This window comes from Phalangium opilio, unplaced genomic scaffold (genome assembly GCF_054372755.1).
Source record: "Phalangium opilio isolate 3A_F unplaced genomic scaffold, DU_Popi_V2 ptg000082l_1, whole genome shotgun sequence".
Classification (NCBI taxonomy): domain Eukaryota; kingdom Metazoa; phylum Arthropoda; class Arachnida; order Opiliones; family Phalangiidae; genus Phalangium; species Phalangium opilio.
In genome coordinates this window covers 1,432,785-1,460,732 of record NW_028324189.1, presented here as the reverse complement: position 1 = coordinate 1,460,732, position 27,948 = coordinate 1,432,785, and the positions used below count along the sequence as shown (strand labels likewise).

At 36.8% G+C, this 27,948-nt stretch overlaps 1 protein-coding gene and 1 long non-coding RNA gene across 2 annotated transcripts in view; one reads left to right on the top strand and one right to left on the bottom strand.

Moving 5' to 3' along the window:
* LOC149650744 (uncharacterized) overlaps positions 1-27,948 on the top strand; it is a 121,479-nt gene that overhangs the window by 35,718 nt on the left and 57,813 nt on the right. The window contains exon 2 of the long non-coding RNA XR_016370950.1: positions 12,167-12,258. This is a non-coding gene — a long non-coding RNA (uncharacterized LOC149650744). The remainder of the gene's footprint in view (positions 1-12,166; positions 12,259-27,948) is intronic.
* On the bottom strand, positions 38-26,180 carry LOC149650748 (uncharacterized). Its single transcript, XM_089847376.1, has 7 exons — positions 25,304-26,180; positions 19,750-20,079; positions 15,002-15,120; positions 13,787-14,112; positions 3,613-4,568; positions 3,386-3,527; positions 38-841 (listed from the first exon to the last, which is right to left on the bottom strand). The coding sequence occupies exons 1-7, from the start codon at positions 25,334-25,336 to the stop codon at positions 828-830; spliced, it is 1,920 nt and encodes a 639-aa protein (XP_089703502.1). The 5' UTR covers positions 25,337-26,180; the 3' UTR covers positions 38-827.

The following is a 27,948-nucleotide window of genomic DNA, read 5'->3' as shown; positions in this document are numbered from 1 at the left end:
ACTTCTAGTAAATAGGTAAATAAAAACAACTTTCGAATATGGAATCAAAATTATTTTTATTTATATCCTTTTTGTTTTTTGACTGTTGAATTTTTTTTATATATAAAGTACAAGTACATAATTTGTATTCTTTTGTCTCATCGAAAATGTGTTAGAAGTTGAACTTTTGTGAACTTTTCCTGAAGTGAAGTGAATATCTTAACGGTTTAGCAATTATCGAATATTCATCGCGTTAATTACTAATTGTAATAATAATAATAAATGTTCTATGTGAAGGATCGAAAGGGGTGGAGCTACAAGGATGACGTACGGCTAAGATATTCACTTCACAATAGAAACGTTCATTCGACTTCATTTGATACTTGCACCCTTTGTGAAAAGGTGCAAACAAAAATGGCAAGTGATTTTTTAATTATTTCTTCTTATTTTTTTTTCATATCGTTAGCGTGTGATCACAATTAATTTATAAATTAAACATTATTATTTTTTTTTCGTTTCTTTTCAAAAGACCTATTAAGTCTAATGATATAAATACTATACATTTTTTATATATATAATTATAATAATCAGGCATTTTTGTTTGTTTTTATCAACTGAAATATTTTTTTTTAAAAAACCAACAACAACATATTGTTCATTAATAAGAAACTTGCCAGCTTCTTTTTTTTTCAGTTAATTACAGTGTTGAGCGTGATGTAACGGTGCATCACTAAATTCCAGCACACTTTTGTCCGTCGCGAAAAATTGTTTTAAATTTTTTTTTGTCGTTGAATTTCGCGCACTCCGATAATTTTCACTTATTACGTAACGTTAATTTCTTCATTATTTTATTGGACTTGAGCTAAAGAAATAACAAAAGCAAAACAAATTGACATGAAATAACGACTAGAAATATTACTAGACGTCGCTTAATTCCGTAAATTACTTCCGTCATGTTTAACGCGTTTCAATTGTCTTTGTTTTAAATTTTTTTAACTATGGACTTAGGCTATTTCGTTCAATGTGTAATAATGGCTGACTCTTTGACATGACGTCGTGGTATAAGCAGCGTTTATCACACATCCTTCATTTTGTTAATGCGCTGCTATCTGAACGCAGATTTTGTAGGCCTATTGCTCAACATGATATAATATTAATTACTAGATTTGAAACAATCTCACGCACTTTACCTAAATGACTTATAGAGCTAAAAGCATACTGGGCCCGTGGACCCCAACTTGGACCCTTATAATATGTTTCTACCTTTTCGTTAGTATATAAAAACACGTGGATAGCGATAGAGAAAAATTAGGAAATATATTTTAAGGTCTATTTTTAATTGTCCTATATTTAATTGTAATATCAAAAACAAAATGATTAATGGTCGATTATATTTAAGTTGAATTAAGGGTATTATCTCAAAAACGTTCCGCTGTAGGGAACGGAAACTAATTTTCGAAACTGTTTACTTTTAAACACCTGAAGGCATTAATCAGCAATCTGTCTTTAAAACTAAATAACCTTGATACCGTTAACATTTCCTTTAAACCATCCGTATATAAAATGGTAAACCACATCCCCCAACTATTTATTAACCTAAGCCTTGGCCTCTTCCTTACCCCGAAGTTATAATGGTTAACGCTACATAAAAACCATTGTTTCAACGAGCAATTTGATTCTGTTAAGTATAGGCCTACTCCCTTGACGCTCGGGGCTTCGGACATTCACGGTGTACCATTACTTAATTCGATTTAAATATATTTTTTCTTATTCTTTACCCCCTTCGCTAACTAAATGAACAATGTCATTTTAAACAAGTGTAATTAGATATATAAGGCCGGATATACATCTTGCGCTGGACTGGCTGGGTTGTCGCCAAATCATTCAGCGACAATATAACGACCACCACCCCCCTTTCCCCTTCCTCTGTCTAAGTATATGATCATACCATTAGTATAAATTGCATATTGTTTCGATTATCATGGCGTATTCCCTAATATGGCCCGTAACCTAGCCCCAAGTTCTAAATATTTATAAACCTTTTGTACAAGAAAGTTGTTAAAGGTATATTGGTGTGATGGCTGTGTGGAAGCGTTTATCCATTGCCTTCTTTATCTATCAAGGCCCGTGTCGTATTTTTTCTGTTCGCCATTGTTTCCAGCTAGAGACGCTGTTTCTCAGTCTTTTATTTGCGCAACCTCTCAACAAGTGACGTCACTTTTTAAATTCCACCAATACGCCTTCGCCATTAAAGAGCGCGTAATTCAAATTAGGCCTGAATCTGCTGATAAACAGCGCCATCTAGGTTAAAAGTTAGGCAATGCTATACAGCTTGATGTCTCTCCTAAAAATAGTACCATTCACGGGCCTTGATAGATAAAGGAGGTGCATAGTGGTTTATCCTAAGTTAAGTGGTTTATCCTAAGTTAAGATACAATATTGGGCTGTAATGCTCCATTAACACTAACTTGGTTTAGAAGTTTGTTAATAACGTACCTAGCGCCACTACCTTTTAACAACTGTTAAACCTGGTTTCAAATTAGTTTAATTAGGTAATATTAATTATGGATGGGCATTTTACGCTCTCTTTAAACGTGACTTAATCAAATTGAGATTGAATTACGTTGAGAATAATAGTAGGCCTTGATCAACTTGTTGTCGTTTAGAACTTGATTTCGGGTTCCAGGTAAAAATGAAATAAGAAAAAGAATTCCTAACGCCAAATAATGAAAGTCGGAAATTATAATATGGAAATTTTGTTTCCATCGATTTCATACTCGGTTTAGTATAATTATCTAATTAAGCCCACGCGCTTTCATAAGTAAAAAAAGAAAAACATTGTAGTAATGTATGGAAAGGACCTCTTCAACTAATATCGGGGACATTCTGTCGTCCACCAAAGTACAACGTGTACACTTTTATGGACTTTGCTTTGGTTGACTCACGCACAACCTCGCATTTCTTATTTCTTATACATGGCTTGATAAGAGGGTGGATTACGGTCTTTGTTCGACTTCCCTTCTTTTACTTTGTTCTTTATTGTAATGAAAGAAAAAGAAAAAATATCGCCTAATTTGTAATGACGCCCAAATCTTGTTCTACTCTAATGTCGGAAAAAGAGGATTGTTCGAAAGAATGTTCGAGCTGCCAGATTTTGAAACACTAGTATATATGCCTTCTTAATCAGTTACTCTGGTAATATAACGATGTTGACCTTTTATATTATAACCCGTGATAAAACAAGTCCTTAGTTAATTAATGGGACATACATTATTAACAGAAATGGGCTGTCAGGGTCGTAGTCAGCTCTATTGTCCCAAGTCGATTGCGCCCATTGGTTACTTAATACCTTATTCCGAGTATTTGTGGTGCACGCGTATAATGTAAGAATTTAAACTGTTCTTACCCGAACCGTCGCCATCAGTTCTTAGATGGTCCAAGGCGTTTTTAGCCGCGACAGAGAGCGCCGTCATAGAATTTCCAGTATACCCGCAAGAATTCGGTGATGTTCTGACCAAAGGAGGCGGGTGTCGATCGTGAGCTTGAGACTGTTAAACGAAATCAGTCGTTAGGGGTCTGATTTTGTACACACTATGTAGTGGGGTTATTTGAGAAGTTTGTTTTGCTACTTACTTCGCGTTGAAGATCGTAAGCCATGGCTGACGAGGCCATGCCATGAGGCGAGGTAATATCACAGTAAGCCCTAGACGCCTCATTTCCCTCTTGCGACACTCGACGATGAAATAATGGCGTGTTTGAATCGGAACCACTACCGCCGCTGCAGCTATCGCTTCCCGGGGAGAGCCGGCATTGTTCCTTGGATTCGTCGTCGCCAACGGTCGTTGCTGGATCGAAAGCCGACGCGGTTCCGACTGGTGACGTCGACGAACAGTTTTTCACCGCGTGTCCCATCGTTCCGTTCATCCAGTTTTTAGCACTCGTCACTCCATTCATGGCGTAATGGTCTTCGTAGTGTCCCATATTTTTGGCCTCGTGCTCTCCGGCCACCCTGTACAGTCCCATAGAGGCCGTCGCCGTCGGGTTGGCCACGTTGGCTCGTCCGCAATACATATCGCCGTCCATTTCCGACTTAATATATTTAGGATCTCGATATTCCTGTCGATTGATACCGCTCGGTGTCGCGGGTACCGGGTTTTGATGAACGACGGGACTCCGACGGACCGGGGGCGGACTGTCCGAAGTGGCCGTGTGAGCTAAGGACCATATTTTCGGTCTATGGCTATCCGAAGTAGGCGAGTCTCTCATGGCGGCCAGCGCGCCCAAATGACCGTGGACGCCACCTCCCCCGGAAGCCAAAACGAAAGCCGAGTTACGCGACGCCGAGAGGTTCAAACCGGACGGAGGGGTGACGTGGTGACCGTGTGGCAAACCACCTCTTAACAAGAGATTCTGTTGTTGCAAATGAAGGTTATGCGAAGCCAAGGGTGTCGACAACGGGTTGACGCAATCCGCCGAACTTGAAGAGTTCTCCGGACTACTCGTTGTGCCAATTCCCCTGTGAGGATGATGGTGCATCTTGTAGTCGGAGGAATCTCTCGACAACTCGTCTTCTTGCTTCATATGAGAACCTTTGCGTAATCATAAATATTTAAAAATTACATTTGAATAATAATAATAATAAATGAATTCATTTCGTTTACGTATTCAAAAGATAATAAGGTGATAAGAAAGAATTTTATTTATACAAAAAACTTAATGAAACCCAATAGGCTTAAAGCGATAAACGAGCAGGTGGAAGAAGTTTGTCTCTCTCTCTCTACCTTTTTTGTCTCTAGCATTAAATGTAATCATCGTGCGGAGGTTAGACTTAAGAGTCATTAGCGGGCGGGGTCCTGCCGCCATACTTATATCGTTGGCTTCCTCCTTTCGCGGCTAGGCCCGTGTCTCCGTAAACCCTAATTCTAATTGCACTTGGAGACGAATTTTTATTTAATTCCTATCATATCTGGCGCTTCAAAGCGACTTTTGTAATGTTTTATCTCTGTGTTTTTCCTTTTTATCTTTAATTTAAATTCAACGATGTATTTATGAAAATGGTGTCTACTGATGATATCTAAGGTATCGGGTACACGCATCCAAAATAGGTCTAAATAACTAGAATTAAGAAATTTATGTTTTTCGCGTGAATCTAGACTTTGCTGGGCAACAACATATAGTATTGAAAATTTTCAACGCCTTTGGGCTTACTTGTTATTTAATTCACGCAACGTTCGTCTATATCTGTTGAGGTTATACGACTGTGTAGGCCTGTACAGGGTGTCTGGCGTAAATTAAGGGAGGGGCATGTTCTTTTTAGCGATTTTCAATCGAAAATGGTTTGTAACTTCTATCTCCATTTTTCCATCCGGGCCACTGTTTTCAAGTTAAGATTTTCCAGAGTATTTTACGGATGACCCCCCTTAAATTTGATTGAGAAACTGATTAAGACAATGATTACTAATTTAATTAAGGGGTCATCCATAAAACACTCAAATCATAACTCGAAAACAGTGTCCCTTGTGGCAAAATGGAAATGGAAGTTGCATTTCTCCTTAAGAACATCCCCTTAATTTATGGTAGACTTATCAGGAACACCCTGTATACTTAATATCTGTTACACCGCTTGCAATGCCCTTCCGAATACGGAATATTATACGTAATAACCATGTATGGGCGTTACACGGAGCTCATTTGAAATGTACAACGCGATTTTAAGGTAGTCTGTTACCACTAGCTGCGACTCCCGCATGTCGTACAGTGGGACGTCCCGTTTAAGAGACACTATTATTAATAGTCTATAAAGAAATTAACATGCTACTATCCTCGATGGAATCTTTCTTATATATATAACTAACTCTTTGTAATGTAATAAAATGCCGCAAAAAATATTATTATATATTTTACAAGAAATCATTCTTCAATATATTATATTGAGACACAGAACAAAAATGGACCCGCTATCGAAGATATGGTATAGTTGCTCTGTGTGTGTGTCTGTCTTGTAGTTACAGTTATATGAGTCGACAATGTTATAAACCAAATATTCAATGACCCATGCTGGACGTAAACAGAAATAATTGCACTGCAGGAGTATTTCCGTTTTAGACCTTTTGTAAATTTGAATTAGCTATAATTTAGAATGTGTAGAAAAAGACCTAAATATTTAGTTCAAAGTTGGCGAATCAAAAAGCGATATATTGTTCTTAGCTTCACTTACTTAAATGCGTTTTAGTTTAAAACATTTTTATACACTAAAGACGACATTTTATTTGGTTAATTCTTATTTTTAGAATTTTCGTCCCTGCTTATCTTGAAAAGTCTCCATTTCCCCTATTAGGTTTTGAGATTTTGGTGGTAACCCTGAAATTTATTATATAATCACTTAAAATCACGTCATTAAGCTTAAATAAATTGCGACAACTTGTTCTGCGGGGCGAAACATACATTTTTTGCGTTAATGTCAAATGGTTAGTTAGTTAATTCACTTTATATAGAAGCAGCGCCCACCGGGGCACGGTATATACTGCGTGCTATTTTACATGTAACACTCGTTATAAGAAGCATACAGACGACAACGACAACGTCTCGCGGGCAATTGATGAATGTCACAGCACGAGCTTGTCTTCTTTTTAATTTTACACGGAATTTTTCCGTTTAAAATTTAAGAAACGGCACCAAAACCCCTGTCCCTGTCCCTGTCCCTGTCCCTGTGCCGGACGTACGCTTACGATGAGAGAGAGAGAGAGATCGGTAGCGTACGCGGTGGCGATACGAAGCTCCGCGTAGAGAGAGAACTGCCTGCCTGGTATATTAGTGAGAGGGGGAAGAGGGAGAGGGGGCATCCCGCTCGGAGAGAGAGGAAAGAAAGGTAGTTTAAATCTCGCGGGCTTTTTTGAGTGAAGGGAAACAAGATGATAATTTTCGTGCACTACTGCACTTTGTGCGCGTGATACATCAGAGATTATGCTGGATGGTTAGGTTAGGTTTCGTAAAATAGAGGGGACGCTTTACGGTCATAGTGATTTCTGGTTTAGGGGATCCAGGATTTTGTTTAAATACATTATTTGATTCGTATGGTTTTTAAAAATTATACTTTAGTGGGGTGCACAATTTAGTTTCATTAATATTATTTGAAATGTGACGTTATTAGAAATTAAAGGGATACACGATTGTGTTTCAGAAATGTTTTTAGTTGTACGATTTATTGGAAATCAACTATACGGGGGGTCACGTGAGCCGTGTATTAGTGAGAGGGGGAAGAGGGAGAGGGGGCATCCCGCTCGGAGAGAGAGGAAAGAAAGGTAGTTTACATCTCGCGGGCTTTTTTGAGTGAAGGGAAACAAGATGATAATTTTCGTGCACTACTGCACTTTGTGCGCGTGATACATCAGAGATTATGCTGGATGGTTAGGTTAGGTTTCGTAAAATAGAGGGGACGCTTTACGGTCATAGTGATTTCTGGTTTAGGGGATCCAGGATTTTGTTTAAATACATTATTTGATTCGTATGGTTTTTAAAAATTATACTTTAGTGGGGTGCACAATTTAGTTTCATTAATATTATTTGAAATGTGACGTTATTAGAAATTAAAGGGATACACGATTGTGTTTCAGAAATGTTTTTAGTTGTCAACTATACGGGGGGTCACGTGAGCCGTGTAAAATTACTATTAAGGCCCAGCCCTTGGGCCATCTTGTTTAATTTTACACGGAATTTTTCCGTTTAAAATTTAAGAAACGGCACCAAAACCCCTGTCCCTGTCCCTGTCCCTGTCCCTGTCCCTGTGCCGGACGCGTCCGCGAAACGAACGCTTACGATAAGAGAGGGAAACCGGTCGCGTCCGCGAAACGTACGCTTACGATGAGAGAGAGAGATCGCTAGCGTACGCGGTGGCGATACGAAGCCCCGCGTAGAGAGAGAACTGCCTGCCTGTAGTGAGAGGGGGAAGAGGGAGAGGGGGCATCCCGCTCGGAGAGAGAGGAAAGAAAGGTAGTTTAAATCTCGCGGGCTTTTTTGAGTGAAGGGAAACAAGGGAAACAAGATGATAATTTTCGTGCACTACTGCACTTTTTTAATTTTACACGGAATTTTATTCCGTTAAAATTTAAGAAACGGCACCATGCGCGTGATACATCAGAGATTATGCTGAATGGTTAGGTTAGGTTAGGTTAGGTTTCGTAAAATAGAGGGGACGGTTTACGGTCATAGTGATTTCTGGTTTAGGGGATCCAGGATTTGGTTTTAGATACATTATTTGATTCGTATGGTTTTGAAAAATTATACTTTAGTGGGGTGCACAATTTAGTTTCATTAATATTATTTGAAATGTGACGTTATTAGAAATTAAGGGGATACACGATTGCGTTTCAGAAATGTTTTTAGTTGTACGATTTATTGGAGATCAACTATACGGGGGGTCACGTGAGCCGTGTAAAATTACTATTAAGGCCCAGCCCTTGGGCCATCTTGTTTATTTTGTACTTTCTTGCATCGGTATAATTTTTAAAAGCCAAAAAATTAAGCGAAAGGTAGAAAGAAAAATGACATTACCGATTTACGTGTGTCGAATCTCCGATACGCGCGGCCCTGATGGGAGAAAACTCGAATGAATTATCCCATCCTAGATTCACCCCTCACCCTTAAGCGCCTATTTGGCAAACCAGATTTTTTTGTAATAATTTTTTTCGCATTTGCTATATACCTACCTACCTACGAAAGAATTTGAACAACTCATGTTTCTACGCTAAATTGTCGATGTAATATTAGTAATTTATGCTTACGCGCCTATATAACTGCGATCCTCTTTTATTTTTTACCAAAATTTTCAATACGCCCCAGGTGAATGAAAGAATTACTGAATTGGCTTTTATTTCGGATTCGGAATCATTTAGTATGTATCATTTTTCATAATGATTACGAATTAAAACTTTTACCCAAGCTTAGAGGCGATAGCTGTATTGGTTTTAACTTGGATTATTTCGAGTATTTTTGGACGGAATTTTTCGGTAAAGATATCTGATACGAAGAACTTTCGCGACTTTTTTTAAATTACCGATTCTTTATTACTTCGGAGAATTTTTTCGGTTAATTTTATGGCTTTTAATTCGTTTTACCTAAAGCTAAGGTTTCTAATATTTGTTAAGGTGAATTTTGTTAAATTTGAGACTTGAAATTGAACCTGGATTAAAAAGGTCTTGAAGTTGCCGAAAGTTGCGTATCTCGAGATGAAATATTTGAATTTCAAGTTTACAATTAATTGCTCGACAAAAACATTAATTATGTCACGTGATTTTTAAATTTTACAAATTAGACTTAGGCCTATACGTTCTTGTGAAATTTAAACTTTTAATTCCACATTTTGAAACTACTTCTCTACAATAATTCGCCTTATAGAACTGTTAAAAACATTTTTAGGAGAAAATAACGCATGCTTTTTAAATTTTGAATTTTCAAAATTAGTCTTAGCTCGTACTCGTAGACTTATTCGTGAAATTTGAACTTAAATCCACATTTTGAAACTACTTTTCTACAATAACTCGCCTTACATATAGAACTGTTAAAATATACCTACTTTTTAAATTTTGAATTTTCAAAATTAGTCTTAGCTCGTAGACGTACTCGTGAAATTTAAACTTACATCCACATTTTGAAACTAATAATTTTACTACAATAAAACGGCTTATCGATGGTTTTAAAATATTTTTAAGCAGTTATATTTACACTTCCACAACTCTAAATTGTACCATGTACAACAATACATTTTACAACTATAAAAGTTTTAAAGACCATTATAAACTTCAAAACGAACTTAATGTAAATTAACGTAGTGCATATATGGTTATATCACCCTACCATCCCCCCGTGGAGGGGGGGGGGTTACCTGTACAGTATATGTACAACATTAAAAACAAAAGCGTCGTATTTCTAGCTTGGCAGTCATTGGACTAGAAAATCATTTGTTTTAAACGCTGTTTTTCGTCAGCTCGTATCTGATTGGTTACAAGATGATTAGACTCGAAATTATTTAGGAGTTGGCCGCGTATTCTATATACTTCTTTTTTTGATCGTCGTAGTGTATAGTGGCGATTTCTACATCGTTAAAACTGCCCGAATATACACACACAGTGAGTGGCGTGAGTACACTTCATTAGGGATACAAGCTTAAGCTACCGAGGACGAATAGGGTAGGGGGGGGAAGAAATACAGAGAGGGGGAGTCAGGACAATGCAAATATATAAATGCAACCCCAAAACTAAACTATGGAATGAATTCACCAGGGGAAACTGAAAATTTTTGACGCCATTTTAGATATAAATATTACATATATGTATAATGAAAAATGTTTTGTGTTCAATATTATAAATTATGAATATTGCTAGTTTATAATGCGAAGGTTACGGAATGATATCTTATATACAGGGGGTGTTTTTGATAAGTCTGCATGCATGATTTAAGGGGGATGTTCTTCGGTTGCACGATTTTTGAGCAGAAAATGAGTAACTTCTATCTCCATTTTGTTCGCCCTAAGGGACACTGTTTTCTGTTTTCGAGTTAATTTTGATAATAGTATTTTGATGATGACCCCTTAAATTTAATTAAGAAACTGATTTAGACAATGATTACTAATTTAATTAATTAAGGGGTCATGACTAAAACACTCAAATTATAATTCGAAAACAGTGGCCCTTAGGAAAAAAATGTCTAAAAATATTTTTCAAATAAAATCGTGCACCCAATTTATTTATTTACTTCAATTTATGGCATACTTATCAGAAATATACTGTTTTGCGTCATGTTTCGCAACATACACAAACCCTTTTAATTTAGTTCACTACAAGTCTCATACCCTTAATATTATAGTCGCTTAGAACGTTAGAAACATCAGTTATTTTAAAAAATAGCGTGTTGTTTTATCCCTATCAGGCATTATATATCTATTCAACAATGTGCTAAAACTGTATAGGCTATGCTCAAAATATCGACGTGCTCGCTCTTGTGTTTGTGTTATCGTTTCTGCTAACGCGTGTAAAAAGTGACTTTATATAACAGTTTTCATTGAAAAGGTTTTCCGAGTAGATCGTTAATGATTAAAAAAAATAAGCGCGTTACTTGCTAAGTAAGTACTCGAGCTGTTTTGCAATGTTTTCATGCGATATCCGTTGTTTTTTATATTATATAACGTGTCTTAATGACTTATTTTTCCATGATTAACAAAAGGTAATTAACAATAATATATATATAGTTCTAAACAATATTCATTTCGAATTATTATACCAGCTGGGATAGATTTAATTTTAGTAGTAGGAATGGAGAACGGTTAGTATTTACTTCAGTCCGACTCATAGAGCACCCAGTATAGAGCCCCTCCCTCCAACACGTGACGAAAAGTTTAAATTATCTTATTGGCTCACTTAAGTCAGCAACGTCATCAAAACGTAGTTTAATTAAACTACGTTTTGATGACGTTGCTGACGTTGACGGCAAAAAATACGTAATTCCCTTTTACCTCTGTCGCTATGACCCGCCTCTTCTTTCATACCCCCCTTCCCGGGGGCCCAGATTACTCTGTTCTCCATTCCTACTTCTAAAATTAAATCTATCCCTAAACAATATTCATTTCGAATCATTATACCAAGTTCTAAACAATATTCCGAAATATTTTCGATTTGTCAACGTGCACTCAAATCATATAAAAATGCTTTGACCCAAATATGTATCAAATATTTCTCAATTAAAATCGTTAATGAATGAAAATAAGATTAAGAATGTATAGTGCCTTATGGTCCCATTCAATGGTTTTCAAATTTAATAGGGAATGTAATTTATATGTGTATTTTCTTCTTTCATCTCCAATTAGTAATTACGGAGGTTTCGGCGAGAAATGTTTCCTAGCTTCAATATCCTAATTGCCAATATTAACGTTTACTCTGTAGTTCTTTTAACGGTATAAGAACTTGTCAGGGAGAGCAACTGGTTTTATTGAGAAGACCTGTTTGAACTAAAGGTTTTAAGGGTTTTAATCTTTGCACGTATATTATAACATTTAGCTGTCTATGAGAAATCCATTTTGCCCATTATAAAAAAATTAGCCCCCTATTAATAACGAAAAAAGCTAATTATACAGTCATGTAGAAATAATCAAGTATAAAAAAGTTTCACACGGGTTCTTCTTTTAATGTCTTTATAGTTGGTCATGTTCAATTCCCACGAAGAACTATAATGCCGAGCCCGTGAAATTTATGGATATCCATGTGAAGTGACACGAAAGCCATCATTCAAGTGAGTTTTAGTCTTTCACCTTATTTTTTTTAAGTTCTAGCCTTTCACGTGATTTTATATAAGTTCTAGCATTTCACGTGATTTTATATAAGTCCTAGCTTTTCACTTGATTTTATATAAGTCCTAGCCTTTCACGTGATTTTATATAAGTTCTAGCCTTTCACGTGATTTTATATAAGTTCTAGCCTTTCACTTGATTTTATATAAGTTCTAGCTTTTCACGTGATTTTATATAAGTTCTAGCCTTTCACGTGGTTTTTTATAAGTCCTATCCTTTCCCTTTCACGTGTCTATTTACTTATAAGTTCCAAGTTCCTCACGTGAGTTTTTATTAGTCCTAGCCTTCCACGATCCCCTCTCATCAGTTGTACTCTCTTACGAACTATGTTTAACTTCTCATTTATGAAATCCGGTTGTGTACTAACATCATCTTTGGTGTACATCACCACTCGGTTCGTCTTCGAATATATTTCTCAATGATAAATCCCGTTAATGTATAAATGTAGCCATGACGAAGATGAGGGATCCGAGCAGCAGGAGCGCGTTGCGTAATTCGAAACATTTTCCCATCATTCTCCTTAACATATTTTACCTTCTACGAAATGGCGCTCCTCTTTTTAAGGGCGACGATGATGTTGAAAGGTGGGAAAACTTAATCCCCATTTTCTCGATCCCCGGGTCACCCTTCTTATTATTATTAATGCGCCCGACCTAGGACTACATCGCCATTCTTAAGTATAACAATAATTCGACAGAATTTATTCAGCTCAACACGTGAATATTGAACTAAATAGGAAATCGACAGTTATATATATAAATCTTAATGCACTTTGTTCTTTATATAGACTCCCTTTATTGAGACGTGTATAATGGTATGGGCGCGACACTAAGTGACTTAGTTGGGGTCAATGCTTTTTGACGCCCCAATATTTTTACGAGATCCCTACTAACACCATGGGGCCATTTACTCAAGGGGATATTACTTGATTATACACCTAGTCTTTGTACAGGGGAATTCGAAAGTGATAACCCCCTCGTTTTAGTCTTTGCACATCCTCCATAGTGTTTGCAACCTGGGCAATCATTTTCTCGGCTTAGATAGTATAGGATAAATTATGATTATAGATTTATGCCAGGATGTTTTATCTTTGTCCTTATCTTTTAGTTGCAATAATACTGGGTTAATGGAATCTATGTATATTATTGGGGTCATCTATAAAAGGATTCCTCCAACCTTTTGTGGCGGTGGTGGTATAGTTATTAATTTCACGGACATGATAAAATTATGTAAATTGAATAATTATTTTGAGTAAGGGTTCATATAACTTTTGGAAAGTCAGGGATTTTTTGAATATAAAAAAAAATTTCGTCCGAAAACCGTTCAGGGCAAACTTACTCCAGCCTCTCACAAAATTCCCCGGAAGTTTTAGTCAACAATTTATTTCCCTGACTTGTATGAACCCTGTTGCACCGTTACATTATTTATGTTTTATCGAAGTTATATAAGAGGGGTCAAGATATGGCTTACCCGTGTTCATTTTGTGGCCCGATCGCTCATCGTGAATGGAGTTATCTTCATCGCCGCTGTCCGATTTGTCATCACCGTCGACGCCGTCATTCGTCTTGTTTCGCGGCTCCCACGTCATCTTATTCTCTTTTTTTAGTCTCCGCCTGGCGTTGGCGAACCAGGTGGACACTTGCGTTAGGGTCATCTTAGTTATAATGGCTAACATGATTTTCTCCCCTTTTGTTGGGTACGGATTCTTCCGATGTTCGTATAACCACGCTTTCAATGTGTTTGTCGTTTCTCTCGTCGCGTTTTTTCTTCGGGCTGCGTTGTCGATTGCTCCGTATCTTTTAAGAGAACGCAAGAAAAAGAGAATTTGCAAAATTAAACAAGAGTTATAACTATAATATTCATATGAATTTTAAAATTGTTATGTTTCATAGTAGTTTGATCATTTTCCCATAGTGGTAGAGCATTATCTAAGATTGAGAAGAGATGCCCCTTAAATTTAACTAAGGAAATTAAAGACGGTGCTGATTTAATTAAGGGGTTATCCGTAAAACACTCCAATCATAAATTGCAAACGGACGTGACCCAAACTCTACAAAAATATCGTAGAAGTTGCATTTTCAACTCAAAATCGTCCAAACAACACTGCCCTTAATTTCTGATCGACAGACCTTTCAGAAACGCCTTGTAATTAAAAATTATATCTAATAATCATTTTAGCTCCAATATTCTGATATTTCTATAAACTGGTCAAGTATATACCATTGGATTTACGCATAAGTTTATTATATAAACAAAGAAAACTTCCCATTACGCTCTATTACTGACTTTTCTTCCGCCATTAATCAAAATTTAGGCGCATGGTAAAGACCTTAATCACCAATATTAAATTCTAGCAAAACTCTATATTTGTAAACTGGATTTTTGTCTACTTAAACATTACTTAAGGGTTAATATGAATTACTACTAAGCCTCGGTGAAGAGATTTGCACCGTACGCGTCGCTAATAGAAGAGTCACGAATTGTAATCCTGAACCTAACAATTCTTAAAAATGGTTGCACTTGCATGGTCAATTTTAAGTACTTATTGACAAATACTAAGTACTATAGTTTCCCTTTAACAGCGCGTAAATTGGAAAATAATGTTTTTTATGGCGGGGATTCCTTGAAAATAAGCTATAATATAATATTATAAAAGAAAGTAGAGAATTTTGCGATTTTTCTCACCTGTCGCCGTAGGGTCCGTAAGCACCCATGGGGTCGTAGGGATAACAAGCCGCGGCGGCCGCTGCCTGGGGCAGAGATCCCCACGCTCCTCTACCGTCTTTCAAATCGTAGGGACTTGGCTGTAAATTATGAATAAGAATTATATATCAATGGTTAGAGGCAATATATATATATACATTCGAAAAGACGATTATAAAACACTCTCGACTCTAAACGCATGCGTGCGACGCTACGCCGTATCATTAATGTTAATTTTATTATAGACCCCCCTCCCTTATAAAAATTAAGGTTTAATATATTAAGTGATTATGAATTGGGTTATTTGATTGAAATAGTTTTTCTTTCAATCTGTCTCGACACATTTTTTGGTTTTTAAAAGTTGCGCTACAGGTTTGTGGGATCGCATTTACTGAAACATTAATGGTATAGATGGTTTTCAGACTATAACATCAGGAGGACAAAGTGCAGTACCAAGCAGGGCCGGAAATAAGAAAGAATTCTTATAGGACACGTGTCCAGTGGCGCCCCCTTTGACTTGAAAATTTATAGGACATTGTCCACTGAAGTGTGCAAAAATAGTGTCGCATCTTCATATAGTTAAGCTATCAAAACTTCGAAATATTTATTGGTCGAAATGTCCAGTGACCCCCTTAGTTTTTTTTTTATAAAATTATGAGACATTTTTAAATTTTATTGGACAATGTCCAGTGTCCTGTGCTTATTTCCGGCCATGGTACTACTACCAAGTAGCTTCGCCTCCTGGTGTAAATGACCGTCTGAAAATTATGTGTAAGATTCACCCGCTATATTAAAAAAGGTTAACCCAGGTGAAGTAACCATCTTCAATAATCGATTAGGTATAGGTAATCCGATGAAAACGACAACCAGTGTAACATAAAAATATTTGTCGTACAATCATTTTGTATATAGTAAAAAGAAACATAAATAACATACACGAAACCGAAATAAATTCGATATTAGGTATGCTTTTTTTTTGTTCTTTTTGTTTTTTGCTAGCGAGGAAATCGTGTTCACCAAATCCTTTTTTCGCTCAGTTCAGAGTTGATTTTATTGGGAGTTTTTTTTTTTTTTTTTGGGTGATATATACAACACGCTAATGCATCGTATAGCCTAGGTTTAACATGTAAAACACAAAAACCCTCCTTCCGTTCGATCGCGTCCAATCTTGTTCTCGCAGACATGTTTCATGTACCAAAGGCGAGCCACGCGACAAATGTCAACCCATATATGTATCCAGTCGCCAATGGCAAGGACGTAATCATGACTCGTTTTAACGAAGTGTAACGTGCACGATTCGAATATGCCATTGGCAAAGGCTTAACTAACATAAAGTATCTTAGGGCAAAATGTCACAGAAGTTACATTTTCGACTCGAAGTAGCTCAAAGAACATCATCCCCAAAATTTCTGACAGACCTTTCAGAGACGATAACTTAAGTCTTTCTATTTTGTTCTCTTATCTATAGTCTTTGTCCACTAAGACATGCAGTTTTTACTAATAAATATAAATCTGCTTTCGAAGAAAGTACTCGATTAGCTGTATTTCAGTAAAATACCACTTATTTTTCTTTTGAAATTGCAACATTTCCACTTGCACTTAATGGAAGAACTCCAATCATTAGTTCTAAAGTTTTTTGTAAAACCTATGTAGTAGCTATATGCGTTTGGAGTAAATATTAGAAAGCTTATAACGTACTACTAGTTATAGTTATCTGTTGAGTCAAATCTCCCACCAGAGCTTCTTTAGTCACGCTAACCCTCATTTTTCTATCAGAAACCTCGCGTTATTGTATTATTGATTAAATAGCTTGCTATACCTTTTATTTTTTTATAGGCCTTTCAGGACATGTTAAAGTAACACTTTTCGAGCTTTGAATAGGATCAGGCTTGTCACATGTGCAGCTCAGGGAAAATATGTAGCTTCATTCAGGGAATTGTTTTTAAAATTACCCCTAAAAAGGTCAGGAAATTTATTTTAGGTCAAAATATGCTGTCAATTCGATTGATTAAAAGCTGAATTAGGGGATCTATTACTACTAAAATCTTAATTAGACATGACCTTAATTAGTAATAAAAGAAATAAATTCAGTTTATAAAAAAACGTCCTTTAAAAGGTTAGAATTTATAGAAAAGATAATTAGGTCCAATTGGATAAAATTATGAAAACCTACAATTAATATTATCCGTATACATGTATTTAATTAAAGCCTTAGGGAATAATCTCACGTGAAAGGTCACGTATAAAGCCCTTTCGACTAATTATTTTCCGTATAGCTATCAGCCTTTAATTAGTAAAACCATAACGATAATGACGTTTTTAGAAACGCAAATAATGATTGGCTGATCGAGTGCGTACAGGTTTCACGTGTCTAGTTTATTTTTTTTTTTTTCACGATGAAAATCTATGTATATATGTATATGAAAATTGCGCTTTTTCTAACACAGCAGACAGAAATTATACCTTTATAATACGGACTACTTACTATACAACGATATCAGATACATACACAGCGCGCTGTAACAGTTTTACCTTTTGCTGTAATCGCTCTATATTTACTTTTATTCGTATATTGCTAAAATAGTTCACAAAAAACCATAACTATAGTAATACATTAATTTACTCGTGATCATAACCCTATAATGCAGAAGTATGGGTGCATGCATGGACTTGCGAGAGAAAATTAATGGGATTGCATGCATTTTGTGTAGACGTTAGCATGCATTTTCCCACCATGTTATTTTTTTTTAACAGGGAAACAAATTTAGAAAATAAAATCAGCGAATTATAACGGTGTTTGATAATAGTGGCTTCGGCGGCAGAGGATTAGCCTTGAAAACAGAAGCGCATAGTTGTTGAACAAAGTGTTCTTTCCGTCATCAACATCAAATGGCGGGACGTAAAAGGTACGCCCACTTCATATTGGCGGCCATTAAAAACGCCGAGTACTTTTAGAGATTAGACAAACTCAACTCGGTGATTTTATATGCTAAAATATGCGGTCGGGTTTGCATTTCTTTTTTTGACGAATAGATAGCGAATGGGTCCCTTATTGTTACGGACAGAAAACCTTTGGCGAAAACATTGTCATTAGTCAGATTAAACGACGCCGAGGTCATCGAATGCGTTACTGTCATTGCTAAGAACGCGTTCAATTCGTACAGGAATATTTTACGTGAAATCGTTGTAGTTTTGCCCATGTTGTTGTATAGACTCATGCAGAAATGTTATTTGACAATAGACCATTTCGATGTAACATCTCGCTTCTTGGCGCCTGCGCTGTATAGTCTTTTTGTATCATGACAGTGACATGCGTGGACGCCAATGTATCAATTGTCTACCCCTTTTTTACATCGAAAAAGTCCATTTCAAATCACTCAGTCTGTCCCCATGCAAACACAGACTTTCATTTATGATGCATTGCAGACTTCTCTAACAATTATGCTTCATGCAGTTCAATATTAAGGGTAAAATTAAATAAATTCTTTATAACAAATGTCGTAAAAGGATTTCTTTGGGTAAAAGAAAATGCGACAAAATTTTGGAACGTAAAATTATCCGCACCCCCTTGTAAGACAATGTTCTCAAGCGTGTAAGAGAACACACGAACAACGATGTTTATCGCGCCTCGCATACTTCTATATTTTTTTCCTTTTTTTATTTTATGTATTATTCGAATTACGCAATTTTGTCTCCCAAAATTTGACATCGCACGCATCCATAAAAATAGTTTTTGAATAAATCACGAGACTTCAATTTAAATTTTTCCCTGACTTTTAATTTGGAGAAAGAATGGACCATTTCTGGCTTTTCTGCAGAGAACCAAACACACAGGGGTGGTGGTCACCATCTTCGTTATAGCGTCTACTATAAGTTCCATAAGATAGCTCTCAGTAAGTCTCTAACATTACGAAGTATAGTAATTGTCATACTTATGGAACATATCACTTATAAATTTATGGGTATGCGTAGATATGAAACTCTTCTAGTACCCTAAAATAACCGGGCAACGCCGGGTAACTTAGCTAGTGATCAATTTAAAGGGTCGTCAATTTAAAGGAAAGTATTCCCAAGTTAATCTGATTTCCGCACTTGTTTGTGTTTTTCTGACTAATTTGCTTTCTTTTTAACCCCTAAACCTGTTTTTATATCAAATCTGATTGAATCGTAATTTGTATAACGTGTACATTAGCGTCTGGTATTCGAAAACATAACGCCCACTATCACAACATCACACAAATATAATTACAAATAATTTAATCTCTTGATATATTATACTTAATATATAATATAATATAATATAATATTAAATCAAATATATAAAATCAAATTGATTTAATTGTTCTTTTAATTGTTTAATCTAGTGCATTGTTACTATGAATGTTTGAATTTTATCAAACTTCGTGATTGATATCAGTAAAACTAGAGGAAGGTTCGTGGTATTGAGTTCCTCAAGGTAGGGCTCGCGAACCCCAGATTAATTAAATTTGTAAAGAACGTATCTTTATGATATACCCCGAATTAAGAATCGTTTTAGTGGATTTGAAAGTTGAAATTGTAATAATGGTTTCTAAAATAACTACATAATTCATGGAGATATTTCATTTGGGTGGGATAGTGTCTACAATCATAGATAGGCAATTAAAACAACTTGAAAGCGTCGGACAGTTCAGCTAGTTTAAAATATGGATGTTGCGAGGAATTTTTTTGAATTTAAAAACGTTTCTTACCAATGAAGAATAGAAGGCGGAGGCGTTGGTTCCGAGAGCGGCTGTTACGTAACTGGTTTGGTCGGGGTAGGCCGCGGCCGCGCCGTAGAAACCGTTAACTGCGGCGGCGTGTAGACCGGTGGCCAGTCGCGGATAGGACGAGAGCAATCGGCTATCGTAAGCCGCGGCAGCGGCGGTCGGTAATGAACATACGGCGGCCGCCGCTGCAGCGGCCGATTGCGCGGCTTGAGGGTCCGGAGACATGACACCGCTAGTAACGCTTCCACTGGTCGGGGTACTGTTATCGCAGCAAGTTGTGGCAACTGGAGGTTGTTGTCCGGTCATAAGAAGCTGAAAACGGAAAAACAAAATACGTCCAATTATAACTATATGTCTACCCTATGATCAGTTTCTGACTAATACGTCTTTAAACCTAGTTCTTCATGCACGAACAACTAACAGGCCAAATTAGCTAGATCAAATTATAAGAGGGGTCGGATATTACTCTCGGGATGGTAAAGGTGCTATTGCAAAAAGAGTTACTTAAATGGCTCGGAAACGTGCAAAATACGTTAACGGTGCTCCCACCAAATCTCTAAAGCCCCTGTTTTCCTGCACTGTCCTTAATTCACCCTAAAATTGGCATTTGGTCCATAAATGGCCCTATTCTCCAAAAACCGCAGATAAAAAGGCATTTAATTAGTAGTTAGTCAAGAGGAGATATCTAGAATTATAACTGTTTCCGTAAAGATGTAACGAAAACTCTTGGTCAGTCTAAACAAAAATATCTGTAAAAAGTCCGAAATAATTTACAATTTTGTTGACAATCGCGGGAAAAGATGATATAATGTTCTTAACTTCACTTAATACTTAATATTTTTATCATGAAATGTCCCTTTTTTCCCTCAATTTATTTTTGAGATTTTGGTGGGAGCCCTGCATGGGAATAACTTGCTTAAACGTTTTGTGGTTTGAAATTATTTAAATAAAATAAAGTATACTCAAAATTTTGAATTAAATATATGTGGTAGCAACGTATAACTAAACGTAATCATTTCTATGGAAGATTCTCACTAAGTATATTACGAACTCTTATCCGATCCCTTTAAACTTAACTTGTCATCGTACCGCGATAAATAACATTCGTAGTTATGATTGATCACATGAGAAAGTGGCGGACGGATCAGAGTGTAGCGATACTTTTATAGTAATTTACGTTAATTTGCTTAAATTTAAAGAACTATAGCTTAACTATTGTTTCGTTTAGACGTGCGTGAAAATTATTCTGAGAGATTTTGATTTTTTCTTTTTTGAAAGCATGCGGATAACTTCGTGCTCAAATTTGAGTAGCGCTTAAATTATGATCTAATATCTATGAGTGATGATTGGGTGTCGTCATTTAATCTGTCATCTCTCGCGTGCATGCGCATATTTCTGACTCATGCTGCATGCGCACTATAGTTTAGTTTTAACATGTTACGCTTGACATGCATGGGTCAAGGAAAATCTTGCATATTTTTACACGGAATTTTTCTGGCTCCCATGATGGGTATTCCATTTTTGCGCATACTTTTCACTCGTGCGCACTACATTTTAATACGTAATGTTTACCAGTCCCTATAGATGAAAAATTCAGGAAATTAGAATGTGAAATTTTGTGGCGTGCAGCCCTGAAATGATTTCTAATACTATCGGATTACATTTAGTAATATATTATTTAAAATTAATTGAGTTTATGCATGACAAAGCGGGAAAAACATTATTACTAAGCCGCCCTCCAAAAATATAAATTTTTGTTTCATTATTTATGCAAATTTTCAATTGATCATTTTTAATTAAAATATAAATTTATTACGGCTATTTAATATTCGAAATAAATTATGGAGGTGGTATATATAAATCTAAATTAATAATATTATTTCATTTTATTTAATTATATTAAATTTAATTTGAGAATTTGCTTGTGGGTATATTTGCAATTTTTTCTACAGGTGCGCATTTAAAAATTTGTTACGAATATTTCGTGATGTTTTATTAAAAGGTGATATAGCTATATAAACAAAATCATTAGTTCTATATATGATGTTGTCGTATACACCTCCCATTAAGTTTAGTATCGACGAACAAGATACGGTATAAGAACTTGGCCCACCCGGGGTTTTTGCCGGTTCGACCAGCTGCATGCCGCTTAAGAGCTAATAAGTTCATTATCCGTTATATAATTACTTATTAGGTGAAATAAGCGTGAAAAAACATTCGACTCCCCCAAAATATCTCTGTGTATTTTAACTTCAAACTAAAGTGTAGCTAAGATATTTATAAGTTGTTTTCACGAGCACGCGTGATCAATTGATTTTAGTAATTATAGGTAATTACTGCCTGACCTTTATTACAAATGTAATAATGTTTACGACTGTTTATCGGGTCAAAAGAGTTATTGAAGCAATTTTCCAACATGGCCATGCATATGCAGGATTAAAAGAAGCTTATAATAAGGCATCTAGATTCCTAACTTTTCTATATGCAAATATACTTTGAATTGAATCAGAGCATCATTTGGAGAAATCATTTAGTACATTTCACAAAATACGAATTTGCTGAGATGAGTTTGATATGTTTTTAATTAATTCCGTGCAGCATGCAAATTGTTTAAGGTACGCGGTGTTCAAGCTATTTGGTTGACCTATGTTCACTGAAACATTTGAAGAATTAGATTTTATTTTTAAATTTAGTCCTGACCTTCCTATATATTTTTTTAATTTTAAATTTTTTTCAAACTCAGAAAATGTTTTCTGTTTGAAGGTTAATACATGGGTGCAATAAATAAAAAATAGTTGTTTATCAAAAACACGTTAACAATAAGGTATATAAGCTATATACCAAAACTAAACCTCGTATACTGCGGGTATAAGCATAATTTTATGTTGGGTTTCTTAACACGTTCATTGCATTTTTATCAAAACAAAAACCCGCTCGGCGATATAACCTAACCATTAGACTAAAACACGAGAAACAATGCTGTTTTATTTGGTTTTTATATCGTTTATTTTTCGATATCTGAATAAGGATTAAGCTATGTGCATGCGGGTATATCATATCGCTCTCAACAGTCTTGTAAAGTTCAGGACGTACAGGTTGGGCCACGTCCGCGTTCGCATTAATGACAATAGTCATGAAAAAATGCCATTAATAACAGCAACGACTTATTTTGACTTGGATCTGCGTTGCAACTAAAATATAACAAACTCTGTCCAACAACTATGATAAGGTGATTTAACGTATTTTATGCTATAGTTATATACAGTTTTTTGTTCGGTTTCGTACAGATTAAACATTGTACGACATCAAGAAGAGCGTATTTTTTAAAGAAGGCAGTTGTGTCCACAGCTATCGGTATTTTTTTTATCATTATACACGGTGTTTTTGATAAGTCTGACATAAATTAAGGGGGATGATGTTCTTTGGGTGCATGATTTTCAGTCAAAAATGTTCTGTACTTCTATCTCCATTTTGATTTCCCTAATGGACACTGTTTTCGAGTTATGATTTGAGTGCTTATGGATGGTCCCTTAAATTTAAGTAAGAACCTAAAGTACAATGATAACTTAGCTAGGGGGTCATCCATAAAATACACTAATCATAACTTAAGGTGATCCTTAGATCAAAAGTTCCAAAATTAAATCTTTGGTCCTATCAAACACCCTGTATGTCGGCTACTCCACTAGAGCTTGGGTTGAAGTGCCTTTCAAGTGCTATTCACTTTTATTAGGGTGCTTTTGGGACTCGACCCTCGTTCTCACTAAAAGGCTGCGGAAAGTTATTACACCCATGCATGTAAGCTCGCATGGATAGAGGAGTCGGACAATTTAACAAATTACCAACGCTAATCGGGGTTCAATATTCACTACCACGACTAAGTAGCTATGTTCCACCCCTTTGGTCCAGTTAGGCAGGTCATAGAATCTCGATCGCGAATTCTAAAACTATAAATAAAAGTACGCAATGAGTGCGAAACGCGTTGTCCACTAGCGTCTAAGTTGACGCACTATTGATTACTCGGACATATACGACGCGTTATAGGTTGACTTTACCTCCCAGCCTGTTATAACATATTATAAATATAACATCAAAGAAATAAAGAATTACTTTGATTGGGTAAGGTTTTTCCCGTATTTGCAAAAGGGTGCATTGGCTTCTTATTGTAACTAGGTTTTCTTTAGTATAGCGTGAGAATTACCCAATGGACAACCTTAACTAAGTCGTTAACGTTAAGGGGTTTCGGTGTGAATTATGTCAAACACTTGCCGGCATAATCAAAGCCCAGTCCAAGTGGCTTGACCTACAAGGGTGATATTTTGCAGGGACGTTACTCTTGAGTAGTAGGAGCGTACTAAGAAACATTTTTCTAATCCGCCGCCATCTTTAAAAATGGCGGACAAAAATGTACAAACCCTTATTTATGGATTAACATTAATTTCGCGTTTCAACCGATTTCACTAATATTTAGTATACTGTTTCCCATATATCTATAGACGGACTTTATGGCGTTTTGGGTTCGATTAGCTGCCATTTTTTGAAATGGCGTCTCATGCAATGTTAGTAAAACGGGTTCCTTTGCTAGTGTTTAATTATTTATACAAAATAGATTATGCGCCAGCATATTGACGTTAATGAAACATTCATTAAATATCTACTTCATTCAAAAATATCAGAATATTATCACGTTGCAGTATTCTTCAATTGTATTCCATTATAATTTAAGACATAGAGATAGCCCAAGGTAATTTTCGTAGAAATATTTTAAGTTTATGAGAATCTAATGAAGTGTAAAATGCCACCACTTTAATGATGTCGCTATAGCTAGATTATTTTTTTCTTCATGGCTGGTCTACGTAGATAATTGCTACTTATTCTATATTTCACTTAACACACCGAAATTATCCCCCTGTTAATTTATATTATGTAAATAAGGCGTTGGTATTACATTGCATTATACCTCCATTGCCTTGCTTAATGTTATGTAAAATATTTCAAGTGCAAATTCAAGTATTACCGGTACATAGTCGCCGCGCCGTAGAACGTTTTTATTATTTTTTAAACGTCAAATTTATATAAATTAGATACGTCAAATTGTAATAATAGGATAGGGGATACGTGCTTCGACCGCGACAACGTGCAATTTTTCAATTTAATATACGTGCCTTCAATAGAATTAATTTTTTATAAGGTGGTGGTATTGGAAATGTGAAAAGTTTACAACATTTAACTTAGATCTTAACCCTACTTTACAAAAACGCTTTATTAGGTAAGCAAGCAACTTGAAGCAAGCCATGCCCGATTTTTGGTTTCAGGATTTGGTTACCCCTAAAGTCTCGTCTAATAGTATTGTTGCGTTTAAGTATTTTTGATTTACATCGCGTTCGATATACCGTGTTGAAGATTTATGAATGAATTAAACTTAAACGTGTCGAAACTCTTCAATGTTTAAGGCCTTGACTACCCATGCAGGAAATTGCAAACGGCTATAGTATTTGAAACACACCTAGTGCGTATAAAACAAAGTATTTAAACATACCTGAGAGGACGTAGGATACGTATAGGCGTACATACTACACGGACCGAAGTCAGTTGGTCCGATTAGTAGCTCCTACACGACTGGATCCGTTGCGGGGAAAACGACAGTGACACAAAAGTTCGGTGACAAGTAATTTTATCCGCAAGACGTATTTTCAGCCGTTGTTGTCTCGTCCGTTATAACTTCCATAACGTTTTTATTCCCAAACTTTTGAATGGTTTCGTGGCCAAGTCTTAGTGAGTGGTTAGCGTCGCGTAATCCGGACGGGACACTTCATAATTCGAAAGTAATAATTTAGTTCGGGATGGTGAGGAGCGCGGACCGTTGATGACGCGTTTCGCGTACTCGCGCGTCGATGAGGGAATAAAGGCGCCACCACTAAATTTCTCTGGGTGGGGATGGTAACGGGGGGAAGGGAAGGGAAGGAGGGAGGCGACGGCGGTGGTGGTAAGGTTGGTAAAAGTTGAGTACGACGGGGTTTCGGCCTTTAACTGTCTTGGTCCGGGACAAGTTTCCCTAGCGTTGCCGACCACTTGTTAACAAGGATCCGTAACTGTGTAGAGCAGTCGGCTTTACCAGCGCCGGGGTCGGTCTTTCGGGTCTCTGGCGTTCGAGTCCGCAGTTATAATACACACGAGAGCGTTGTTGCGTGTACCGAGGGCTCAGTCCCGATGAGGACGGCGGGGAAAGGGAAAATGTGGGTGGTAAAGGCAACCGATAGAAGCGCGACTCACCGCCTCCAACTGGAAGCTTGATTGACACGGCTACCTTCGCCACGCCCTGAACGTTGCCTCCCTCCGCTTTTCCAGAACACCCTTCGTGCCTGTTCCTTTATACTGTTTTACCTGTTTTCCCTCTCAAACTAGTTCCACTTACCGTATAAACTACCCCCCTTCCACACTTTTCTAGTCCCTTACCTGGCCACCGCGTCAAACAGCGCTGCTCAACAACAGCCCGTTTTTGCCAAATCCATACCCCTCGCTCTCTCGTCGACGGACTCAACGCTAACCTGAAACTTACGAAGCTAACATTGCAATGTGAAGTTGGATGTACATTAGCAACATTTAATGTCATTGTGAATGTAAGGAACACTTGCTGCTCGAGTACCATGAGCCAAAGTTGTGTGGGTTGATGTGAGGAATCCCTTTTTAGCCATCCATGGTTAGGCTAATGTTGACAAAACTGTACTTGCTCATGTTTTCAAGTTAGTTTTTTATGATTTTAAGACAGGTCAATATGTGTTGGACATCTTCCACACGCTTTAGGTTAAGGGGCAATGGTCATTCGTATGCTTGAAGCTCATTTGGTCAAGAATATCTCCAAGGTTCTTGGCCAGTATACCCTAATTGTTTCTGTGCCACTAAAACACTTTGACCTGAATTACTAATAACCCTTTCCTGGGAGGTTTCGTTTAGCCAGTTAGGTGGGTCAAGTCTGCGTTTTCGAAAAGAGCTCTTTTAGAACGGACCCCGAATCGAACATAAACTAATCCATAACCATCCCGATTCACGTCATAGATGGCGCATAGATATTACCCTCTTTTAATCTTATTTTTTACTTAAATGAATAGTAACAAAATTTAAGCTTAGTTTTGTCTGATTCTATGGTAAACTATAAAACCGACGAAATTACGAAAAATTAACCTACTTAATGACGAAGTTGCCATGACTGCGAGGTAGATGGCGAGGACTAGTTTGATCTTCAATCGATATAGCTGATATTAGGGAGAGAGTCTGGGAAGTATACTAGGGATGTGTCGCCCCCCTAGGAACGTTTTGGAAATATGTTTTTTTAAAGTTGTTTATTTTTCACGAGCTGCTGGCTGCCTTTGGTGCAAAATAATTATATTCAATATTTTTCCCATTATATTTATAGTTTAGAATAATTAAATTAATGGTTTTATTTTGTTGCCTGGCAACGCTTCAAAGATTTACTTTCAGTATTTGCAAACTTCTATCTGTGTTGGCGCATAAATTTAGCCTAAATCTGGGCTTGTAATTATAAGAAAATTTATAAACTTAAAACACATGTTCGTTGGAATTATGAACATAATTTTATGATGGTATTATTCCCACGCATTTTATTTTTCTTGAGAAGTCTTATATGGCTTTTAGTTTTTACGCGTTGCCCATTTGGTGGCAAAACATTGGGGAGTTTATGCTTAGCTAGTGGGACCCCGGTAACCCCGCATTTATCTTTGGCATGGTCGTCGCGACCTTTAGTCGCCAACTCCATCCCCATATCTGTAGTTAAACTTTTCCGTGACACGCGGGGTTGAAGCAGCGCCAAGCAAAAATCTGCCAGAGCTTGTTAGGGTCCCATGTTTGTCCGGCTCGAAAACGACTGTTTACATCGCCGCCGCCATGTCGCCACCATGGTCGCCTCCCTGTCCACCCCACTCCACTGCCCTTAGCTTAGATTCTTGGGTTTTTAAGTCTTAGCGATGTATGTCACACATCTTCTCTTATCCCCCCCTCTCTCTTTCGGAGTTTAGGGGTTATATAAATTATTACTATAGTCGTACAGTGATCCAGTTTCGTTTTTAAAGGCCCATAAGTAGTTGAGAACCCCCTATAGCTGTCTCTGCAGGCGGGACTTGTCGACGATCAGTCTCTGATCTCTTTACCCTTAGCACCCCGGGTTGT

Excerpts from the sequence above, each read along its gene's own strand:
- LOC149650748 (XM_089847376.1), bottom strand. The coding sequence starts at position 25,336 with ATGTACGCCTATACGTATCCTACGTCCTCTCAG. Across the intron at positions 15,121-19,749 it reads CCGCCTTCTATTCTTCATTG|CCAAGTCCCTACGATTTGAA; the intron begins GTAAGAAACGTT and ends CATAATTTACAG. Across the intron at positions 14,113-15,001 it reads TACGGACCCTACGGCGACAG|ATACGGAGCAATCGACAACG; the intron begins GTGAGAAAAATC and ends TTCTCTTAAAAG.